General features: G+C 38.4%; 1 protein-coding gene across 1 annotated transcript; it reads right to left on the reverse strand.

Annotated features, from left to right (window-relative positions):
* Positions 1-496: 496 nt before the first annotated feature.
* On the reverse strand, positions 497-8,716 carry slc38a8a (solute carrier family 38 member 8a). The gene is made up of 10 exons (XM_007561317.2): positions 8,370-8,716; positions 6,867-7,065; positions 5,730-5,886; positions 5,467-5,571; positions 4,730-4,787; positions 3,424-3,538; positions 3,182-3,329; positions 2,744-2,946; positions 2,613-2,664; positions 497-1,215 (listed from the first exon to the last, which is right to left on the reverse strand). Exons 1-10 carry the CDS (start codon positions 8,565-8,567, stop codon positions 1,113-1,115), a joined length of 1,338 nt encoding a protein of 445 aa, XP_007561379.1. The 5' UTR covers positions 8,568-8,716; the 3' UTR covers positions 497-1,112.
* Between the last annotated feature and the right edge of the window lie 2,753 nt (positions 8,717-11,469).

Below are 11,469 nucleotides of genomic sequence, written 5' to 3' on the forward strand. Positions count from 1 at the left end.
TAATCACAAGTTTTGGACTCCCTTAGTCAAAGGTGTGACCTTAAAACGGGCCACTCCTGTCTGCAGAGTTATTTAGCTGCACCGAAAGCCTTTCAAAGATTAGCAGGCTAAAGTTTTTCCCCAGCCAACTAAAGATCTACTGCCAATTTCCACAAACACTGGGTGCTGGTTCCTGGCCAGAAAGAAAATTTCTTTTGAACATGGGGCTGAATTGATTTTAGATACATTTTAGCCCAAAAAAGGTAAAAATTTGAAAATTATTTTTTGTATTTAATCAAGAAGCCCTGGAAATATCCCCACTTATACATTAATTCTTAAATCTGTGCTAATTAAAACCATTCATTTGTGTTTTAATTGTATTTTTTTTATTATTATTATTATTTGGACTAGAGCAATTATTTGTACCAATCAATGAAAAGGCCAGTTTTGCCTTGGTGATCAAAAGGCAAATACCTAAAATCTATGGATGCCACTCATATCAATAAACCCCCATGTATTTTGTTGCACTTTTTAATTTAATAAATCAGATAAATATAAATTACATGTTTTATTGCACTGATGGGGATGACTGGATTTTTTATTCCCCATTTTCTATGTATTTTGCTCAAGTATTTCTTTCAACAACAAAAACAAACAAACCTACTCCACATTTTCTCTTTTTCCTTTTATGGTCCTGGCAGGACAGAACTCAATCAGAATTTCTTTGCCAATTTAAATAAATTGGCAAAGAAAACTCTGAAGTTTGGACCCCTTCTTGATAAATGAATAAAAACAGGGCCCAACAACAGCATCAACAAATGGCAAGAAAACACTTTAAAGTTTCACTCAGTCATGGACACAGTAGCAGAAAGTTTTTTTTTTGTTTTTTTTGTCACAATGCAGCTACAATCAATACATTCACATTAAACAAAAAAACTTCAACAGCACCGTTTTACTGGCTGTGTCCCAGTGCACTGAAAGTGTTGAGCTGAAAGCTGTAAAAGTGTGTGTGTGTGTGTGTGTGTGTGTGTGTCCTCAGTATTCAGGTTCAGTTGTCCGTCAATCAAGAGCCATAACTGACCTCAGGAGGAGCAAAACAGTTCAGACTTATTAACAGAAGGTTCCCTGGGAGGTCAGATCTTTCCAAGGAGCTCCATGACAGCGATGGTGGTGCTCTGACCAAAAATAAAGGCTCCACAGATCAGGGTCACTGCTCCCCAAATGGTAAGGGTGATTCTGGAAAGAATTGGGGGGGGGGAAAAAACTACATCAATATACACAAGGTTTAAATCTCATGACAGAATATCCACAGCTGGGTAGAGAAAACTATTAAACAAGATCAATACAGAAATAGGTTAGTGTTGCAACGACAAACCTTCAATTACATTAAGATGCTCGCATGTCCTACGTACTGCCAGATTAACTGTTGGAAAAATACTGGCAATCAAATCATGCCTAGTTGTGGTTAATTTTAGACATATAAAGATGATCTACAATTATCCACAAAATGTTCTAGAAGTTGTTTTTTTTGCCAGCATAAGATTCCATTAAATCTTAGTGAAATTAAACATGATTTAATTTAACTAAATATTAAATACAATTAAATTTAATATTTATTAATAAATGAATATAATTAAGTTGTATTTAATTTCACTACAGACCGCTGTGGAAAACATAAATCCAGAGACTCAAACCTCTGGATTTATGTGTCCATCTTCCTGAACCTCCTTCATAACCATGAGATTTGGATCACAACTCAAGATGCAATTTCTCCCGATGCATCCCACTGGGAGGAATCCCTGGGGCTGACCCAGAACTCGCTAGAGGAACCATCGTATCCAGTGAGGCCCAGAAACGACTTGGGACGTTTCAAGAATGAGCTAGAAAGTGCGGAGGAGGGTTATCTGGGATGCCCTTCTGGACCTGTTGCTACGGCAACCCAATAGGTATAAAACAACGGATGGTTGTTTAAAAATATTAAGTTTAATATTCATCAATCACCTAAGAATAAATTGTCCGTACTGTAATGCAAGTGTTTTTTTCAAGAATTAAATGCTGTCACCTGAGTTTAACAGTTTTGATTTCAGTCTTGGGGAAACAAGAATTGTAAAAAATGGGACGTTTAAAATATTTTTAAAATAATACATGGTCTTTATTTGCAGACCAAAATACTGCAGATAAAAGTATTGTTTTTCCATAGTATTGCCACATTTATTTTCATATATGTAAACTTTTTTTTTTTTACCTATATAGGTGCTTGAGGTAAAAAATGATTTTTTTTCTATTTACTTTAGTTTTTATTTGTATTTTTTGGCAGACAAACTGAACCAATTCATTGAGGCTTGTAGAAATTAACCAATAAAAGGTATACAAAAAGAACTGAACAAACTGAAACCATAATTTTTCTGGATAGTAAAAAATGATAAATACTGATGTATTAACTGGTTGTCCCTCTACACGAGATATTAGCAGTTTATTTACTGGTTTTATCTCTGCTTTGGGTTTGCACAAATCTAATCAAATTATGTTGACTCACTACAGGGAATGAAAAAAAAACAGCTGCTTAAACAGATGAGTAATTCAGATTAACTCACAGTTAAATTCATTAACATTTAGATGAAGCTTGTCCTCACCTGGTCTTGCAGGATACTGGCTCAGATTGCATGGCAAACATCAAACAGAGTCCTGTAGAAACAAACACACACAATCTTTAACAGAACAGCGACAGGTTTTATTGAACGTCCCAACATGACAAGATCTCTACCTGGGAATATAAAGATGAAAAAGGCACTGATTCCTCCAATGACACTGATAACTTTACTGATGTCTGGTACAAACAGAGCAATGAGTAGCGTCGTCATTATCCACAGAACCGTCAGAACCCATCGGCTGCGACATTCTAACTTCACCATCAGCGCCTCGCCCCGTCTCCGCCACCGGCTCAGCAGAGGGTCCTGAATCACCGATCTGATGTGTTCAGAATATAATGTCGCCAAACACAACATTAAAATACATAATGAGACTTGAAAGACACAATAGAGCAGAGAGAAGTCAGATTGAGTTTGGAGAATCACAGAGAAAAGAAGCCGCTAATCTGCTGAAGGGCCATCTCTCTGGATCAGAGAACGGCCCCAAAATAGAGAAACTATCCAGCAAGTAACAATGATAGCATCATGCTGGTTTTAAAAACAACATGGCTGACCTGCCCAGCAACACGATGATGGGATAGATGGTGATGATGGAGACTCCAAACAGCAGTCTGGCAACGAGCATGAGTTTGTCATGGCTGGAGTACGACATTAAAATATCCGGAGCCACAGTCTTTCCAAATGTCAGGTACCCGTAAACCCCTAAAGCACAAACCAAGGAACAATGCCTATGTAAGTTCACTGTTGTGTTATGGAGGGGAAAAATAGTCACAGGTGAAACAGAAGGTGGTCTGACCTGTGAGAGAGTAAATAACGAGGCAGATAATCATGGCGACCACAGAGACGAAGGCCCAGTGAGAAAGCCGCTGGTTCTCCATGCTGCTGTAGATGGCGATGGAAGCCTCATGGCACTGCAAGGAGAGAAACTCCTCTTATGCTATGTTGAACAATCAGCTGAAAAGGTTACAGGTCGCAATAATGAACATCCAAATTTGGTTTCTCTTTTTAAATCTACCTGCTAAACAGTCGAACTTAATGACAAAACTTCCCAGCATGTCAAACTAAAACTAGATTCAGTCTGCTGAATCAGTAGGGACATCAGTAGCAGCTGGTGTCCCCTTTATGGCAGAGAGAAATTGTTTGACCATGTTTTTATTCAAAGACCTTTTCTTCAAGTAAGCAATAAAGTTTAATAAGCCCTTGTTCACACTGTAATGAAAGTTCCTGCTGAAACATTGTAAATCTCCAACCTTTAATACGATGCAGTTTAGATATGAAATTTGGCTCTTTAACCTAAGCCATCACACACTTGGCAATTATACAAGAAGAGAATGCACTACACTCGATGTTATTAAATCCAGCATAATAAGAACCAGTTTTAAGTCAACAACCTGGGGCACTGGTTTCTTCCCACCAGGGACATAACTTGTAGATCATCATACAAAACCATGTTGCTGATGTGATTCCAGCATGAAGTCAAGAGTTAAAGGAAAGCCCAGAGTTCAACAACGTCTCAGAGTTAAGCCATCAAGATTTCAGGATTCTCACTCCTGTCCCAGCTGCCATCAGCTGCTTTAAAATCTCCCTTCTCTGTTCGTACCTTCCCCTTCGATCAGGACCTCATCAGCTCTCTTTTCAACCCTCTGCACAGCAATCACTCACCCTGACAGAGTGTTGGTATGAGAAGGAATGCATCAATCCAGTTGTACTTTTCCTTTGGCTTTATTAGATCCTTCTGACAGCAGCCTTCAGGGGTTACACAAGGGCAAGCTGGGCAGTTGCACATAAATCAGTCCTACTTCAGACTGACAGAATGAGCTCCGAGCTCACACACTGTGCAATATTAAACATTACAAAGTCGACAGAGAAGGTCAACTTGCTAACCTTACACTGTATGGAAACACTTTTTCAGAGAAAGCGCAAACTTCCAAATCAATATACAAGATTTCAACCAACTTCTTTACTGAAATACAGCTGCACAGAGTGATCCGCGGTTTTGCAATACCCTGATGCCGACATGTGAAATCAGTCTCAAATGGTCCCAAAAAACAAAAACAAAAAAAAAAATAATAAAATAAAATAAAGCAAGTTGTTGAACTCACCTGGAAACCAAAGCAGATGGTTGGGATCACGCTGAACATCCATCCCCAGGCGCCAGTCCTGTGGACACATCAAGATTTTATCTGGAGTTTTTGTTATAATCAGAACATTTAATGTGCTCCTCCCCACAGTCATTCATCATCCTGCACGTGTCCTTACTCCATCTTTAGAAGCCAAGTATAATCATCAGAAGATATCCAGAGTCTCATCCTTTGAGTCATCATATCTCCTGCTTTGCTTTTTGGTTCGGCTCTTTCTCTACCACAACAAACCTGAGCACCACCTGCATTACGAGAGAAAAAGCCCCAATCCATCTACCCATCTCTCACGCCATCCTACCAAAACTCATAAAGGCGGCCAGCAGGAGCAGGCCTTTTTCTGATCAAGATCTATGGTCAAACACTCCAAACCACACAGAACATCACAACCCAAAGAAACCAACAGAGTTGCATAATCAGTAAAAAGCAAAGATGAAACCCTGAAGTTCCCAAACCAGACACCCTCCTGTCAACAACTAAACCTCGAGTTCCCATCCATGAACACAACCGGGATCAGTGACATGGGATATTAATCTTTGCAAAGTCCTTCCTGCACTGCATTTAGTAATAAAGCTCAATGTAATGCGCAAGTAAGTCAGTGATGGAGAGAGTTTAAACAGTGTCGTCTGATTTAGACTCTAAAGAGATTTATGGTTAAACCAAGTTAAAGATAGCTCAAATAACGGATCTGTTTCACATACCCACTGGAGTAGAGGGGGCTTCTGTGATCTGGAGCAGTCGGCATGGTGAAGTACTTTATGATTATGGATACAGTCAGGTAGGTTGCAGCTAGAGTACCCAGAACACTAGGAAAGGACAAGAAAAACAGTTTTAGAGAAACCATATTGCATTAGGGCATCCTTTGTTAATTATTTACATTGTTTCAGCTGGTAACTGTTGTTTGAGCCACGTCTGTGGTCCTATGGAAAAGAAAATTACTTAAAATGACGATAAATTACACAACCTGGTGTATTTTTGGATGGTGATCTCCTTGGGGATGGACATTGGCATGATGAGGAAGAAGCAGAGCAGAACCAGGGCAAATCGGTGGTCAGTGTAAAAGTGATAGGGCATCTCAGATTTTGGCAGAGCAGTCGCCAGCTCATACAGAGTGTTGCACACTAAAGGACAGAAACCAGTTGCAAAAACAAAAGTTGAGGATGCATATTTCATCAAGATGTTTATTTTGAGTCTCTGTTAAGCATGAGTGACATTCGGTTAAATGATACGAGACAAAATATCTAATTTATTATCTTAATAATTTGAAATTTCTCTGAGGTTGTTAATTCATTGTGCCTAGGCAAATATAGGCTGTACTCAAGAATTTTAATTAATCGTGAGCACTGGTCCAACTAAAGAGGGCACAAAAAGACATTAAATCACAAGAAAGTTTTATTCAATGTGATAATATGAAGAAAATTATGATACCTCTGTCATCCTCAAGCACCAGTAAGATTGGCATCATACTGGTACATTAAAACAATAACGGTGAAACACTTAAATACTTTGGGGGAAAAAAAAAATCATTAAATGTTCTGCTCAGCCACAGCACTTTGTTACAGCTATAAAACCTGAACAATAAATATAAATAACTGACTATTGATTTGTTGAATTGTTTTCATTCACTCCATAATTTCACACATTTTGGGTTATTAAATGCAGTTAGAATAGATCAGGTGCAATTTCAGAAAAATAAAAATGGAAAGAGGGAAATAAAAATAAAACTGAATTTCATAGAACCCAAGTCTCATCTTTTCCTCAAGCTAATTTGTGACTTTAGTATTGCTTGACTACATACATGTTTATTTTAAATATGCCGCTATATTTACTATAATTATCCTGACTTTTCACAACTTCTGTCCCCAGGGTACTGGTACCCTACAAGAAGTTCATGTTCCATGTTTGCCGAGCACCAGCACGTACAATACATTACAAATCAATAATAAGCCGATACGCAGTCATATACAGTCCTAAAACAATGTAATTATCTCACCAAGTATGAATACAATTGTCACCAAACTTAAAGAAAAACACACATCTGGAGCAAGGCAACAAACATTAGCTCCAGAAGTGCAGCCTTAAAAAGACAATCGTTACTCACACTTTTCCAGCTGGTCATTCACTACGACCAGAAAGGCCACAGAGATCATGAAAAGGTTGAAGATGAAGCAGATCTCACACAGCTGACCAATGGCCGAGCCGCACAGCTTCTTCACCACCGCCTGGTAGGTGTGTTGACGACTGATGGAGGAGGAATAGCCCAGAATGATCAGGCCACTGATCAGGAACACGAGCGAGATCTGAGGGCAGAGACGCATGACTGCAACACTTCACTTTCGAGGGATTTGTTTTCATTTGCATCAACACTGAAGCAATGTCATGTTTTTGAAAACAAAGATATCATTGATTTGAATAATCAAATTGCTCATATTCTTGATCATCCATAGTTTTCAGAAAGTTTTTTTTTTTTTATTTGCAGAAGCAAATTAAGAGGAATGATTTTTATGTCTTGTAGAGCTATAGAGAAGTTTACTGCAAACAAAATACGGATGTAAAAGGCATCTTTAGATTAAAAAACAACTGTTGCTATGTTTAGGTGCATCTTAATCCACATCTCTTAATCCACATCTGTTTTTGTTAATATTACATCTCATACCAACTAGCTATAAATAACATCTTACACTAAACAAATTAAAAGAAAAAGCCATTCAAAACAGATTTCCAAACTTAGTCTTTTAGAGGTAAAATTTGTACATGATGAAGTCACTTCAATAGTCTGTTCTGCACATAACAATTTAATCCTGTTGCGTTTAAAAAAAAAATTGAGAGCACTTCATCTTCTTGTACAAAGACAAATTGTTACCAAACAACTTTGTTTAATTTTTTAGACTTTCTCATATCTTGAATAAATTAATAACATCCTTATTTCAAACACAGCAACACTAAACATTAACTGCTAAATACAATTTATGTGTAATTTAAAATTTGGGGTTCAATGTAAGGAATATTTATATTGAACGCAATATAATAATTTTGCAAGTCAAACAAGTTTGAAGAACAGCCAAAATAAAGCAAAATGTGTACTTCATTTTGAATGCAAAGTTTAGATTTAAAGTAACAGTTCAAGGTCAATAAATAATCATTTTTCACCCTTGCATTTTTAAGGATGGCTATTTATTCCCAAAAAGAGCAAAGAATCAAAATTTTTTTCCCCTAAAAAAACAGCCACTTTTAAAACTGTAACTAGAGATAAGAGCAGAGTTTTCATTTAGTTTACAATAAAGATAAATACAGTTCAAGAATAATGGTATTCATGTCCAATCTGCACATTAATCTCTTTGTATTGTGGGACAAACTTGAAACAAAAAGTCAGGAAAACTCCTTAAGGAAACTAAGTAGAGCTGAAGTCAGACCTAACGACATCTCAGGTGAAACAAATCAGATTAATTTACCTACAATTCTGCATCAGAAATTCCAAATATCTTTAAAAGTCACCCCATGTAAAGATAAATATTACTTTTAAACTAATGTGCTCTTTCTAACCCTTGAATTTAACACTTTTTTTTTTTTTTTTTTAAGAATCTTAAAATGAGAGCGCTCTCACCAGCTCCACGGTGACCGCGCTCCGAACGCCCCCGGCTCTAGCGAACGCCCAGGGGAAGTTCAGCAGCCCGGCGCCCAAAGCGGACTTCAGCATGATGAAGACGGCTCCCATGGAGCCCAGCCGGGGCCCCACGTCCAGCGGTGGCTTGGCAGAGGTTGAGGCCAGCAGGCTGATGCTCTCCCTAGCTAACTCTTCCATGCTCGGGTCGGCAGAAGAATCACAGCGAGATTTGGCGTCCGCCAGAGCGGCACTCTGAGCACCGACGGCCGCCCACTGAAAACAGGTGAGCCCCGGGTAGAGGGGAGGGTCGGTCTGTAGCCCAGCAGCTGCCTTCAGGGACCGCTCGGAAGCTTAACATTTATTGTACACCTTTGTATAAAACTGAGATGGATTGATTTTTAATTGATGACTTTTTTTGATAAACAACATCTTATGTCTATGATTTTAAGATACTACAACTCTTGATTTTTTTTTTCAATAAGTGATAAATTACGAACTACTAGACATTCTAAAAGAGTTACTATCAAGGGCAACAAAGTAAGCTTAATGCACACAAAGTAATATAATTAGTTCATTATATTACTAATTAATGTTAGTAAATAAACAAAAAACTAATCAAAGCTAGTCCTTTCTGACTTTGATCGAGATGATCATTATAAAGATGACCATTAAACTTATTTTTGTCTTCTACACAGTTATATTCTTTATTTCAATACTCTAATGGAGAACATCTGCTACAGGAGGGTATAAGTATTCTAAGATTTTAGATTTTTACTTTTGTAATTTTGATGTATAGTGAGATTCAATAACAGTTTTCAAATAATATCCCGTTTCTAATTCTAGCTGAAGAAAAGTTACCCACAGAGATGATTGGAGATGGGCCAAAAAGTCCCAGTTTTTGCCCCAACATGGATTATGTTTCATCCGAACATAATCCAAGCCGTCTCAAAGTTTTGAGAGATTGTCCTTTTGGGTCAAATCAGATTTTTAAGACATGATTTTTGGGGTACTTTTTTCCTGACTGATATTCGTGCACTTAAATGATTTTGGCTCTTTTTAATCTCTCTGCAAGGTATAGTTTTATATAAGGACGATAAAGAGCAAATGCTAATAAGATCCTGCAAGGTGAGCTGAACTTTTACAGTTCAATCAGGTTCTTTAAAAGCAGTGACAGACACATACCAAAGACAGATGCTGAAATAGAAGCAAAAGGTGCTTTAACAAGGTATTAGTTTAAGGGTCTGCAAACGCTCAAGGAAACACGGAGGTGAGCTAATCCAAAGACATGTGAGGAGACGGGACGGGAGGGGAAGCAGGCGTGTAAGATGCAGAGTGGTACCACAGAACTTAAAATATTTCACCAAGATTCTTCCAGGTGACCTGACTGGCCAAACAGGAAGTCCCCTAAATCTGGGAACGTTGCAGGGAAAGAGTGCATGTGACCTCCTCTCACCACCAGCTTTCCCAAATCTCGTTAGCGCATCTAGCCGTCTCCGAGGTCATTTACCAGTTTCCCAAGGTTCCAAGAGAGATTAGCTTCAGAGCGGGGCCGTCATCAAAGAGGACAGGTGACAGATTCACAGGCTGATCTCACCGATTAGTCTCAGATAAAGAGCCAAAGCCGAGAGCCTGGAGCACCTCTGATGAAATCAGCCTGCATCACTGATTCCGGCCCATAATCAATCCCAACTCCAAGACTGGGATGGATTTGTCTGTTCAATCTGAAATTACTCCTCAGAAGGGAATGCAGTTATTTCTTCTCAGTAGAGACCAGGAAATGTGTGCCATTAAGCAGCAAGGTGAAAAGGAATTTCACGTGGTAAACCTCATCTTTTTTTAATCAGTTTTTCACTCTGAAGAGCTGCTAAAATAGTTTTTCCATCACTCCCTCGTGACACCAACAGTGAAGAAATGTCTAAATGTTCAGGAAATATTAATTATGACAGCAGCTCCTCAGCAAATCACTGTAATTTCTCAATCCAGCTGGGACTTGATTGGAGTTATACATGTTATCATCGGTGCTCAGATATTAGTTGAAGCTAAATGTCACCCTGCTTTTTATTTTTCCTCCTTTTGCTCATCGCCAGTGATTAATAAATCCTTTTGTTCTTCGAGGTTTAGACACACACTAAAACAACATAAGTTAATAATCACAAACATATGGGCTCTAAACTATTTATAGTAAACTGTCATCGTAAAAAATAAATCACAGCCTCCGTAAGGGTTCTCCGTGTCAGGACATTATTAAAAATACATCTAGTCTTCAACAAAAATGAAATGATTAAAAATATTGGATCTCAAGTGTACAACATATTCCATGCCATCATTTATTAGGCATAAAAAGGCTAACATGGAAAGGCGGTGTGTGAAAAGTTTAACTGCACCCTGTTACCATGGGATTTAAGTAAGATTAACAGCAACATGCTGATAATCAAATACACTTGATTAGATGATCATCAGTGTGAGCACTTCTATAAAACACAGTTTTTGTTCAGTTTGCAGTTTCTGAGCCTGTAGGTGGATTAACACAATGCCGAAACAGAGACACAGCCCAGCCGCACATAATCTTAAGAGAAGCAATTACTGTCGTCCATCGACCAGGGAAGATTTTATGACTGTAGCGTCCAAAATCAGACCTCAAGGATGACATCCTGCATGCTTTAGTTCTCTGTGTGGTTCAACACACCTGAATAAAGCAATGGCTCACTATAAGCCTCTGGAGAACATTGACATGCTGAAGTTTGACCTGCCAGAGTGTTGAACCAGGTAGTGAACAAAGACATGCCTCATGGGCATACCAGACCTCTAGGACTTAAACACCACTTGATTTGTGACTTTTCCAAACCAGCCCACTTTGACCAATATTGCTTCAGTTTATTTAAATTTGCAGTCATTTTTTTTTTCTGCAAAATGTCTGAACTTTCACTGGACCACACCGACTATTGTTTTTAGCCATCCTGCTGCAGCTTTGCTGCCATTTGCGCTGTTCATGACCCAGTTTGAGTCAGACTTCTGACTTGTTAAAGACGGTCTCACAGTTGACTTTGGAATATTTTGAGAAAAATCATTCTTTCACCACCATGTTGTTGGCAGATGAAAC

This window comes from Poecilia formosa, unplaced genomic scaffold, assembly GCF_000485575.1.
Source record: "Poecilia formosa unplaced genomic scaffold, Poecilia_formosa-5.1.2 Scaffold125, whole genome shotgun sequence".
NCBI classification, from domain to species: Eukaryota; Metazoa; Chordata; class Actinopteri; order Cyprinodontiformes; family Poeciliidae; genus Poecilia; species Poecilia formosa.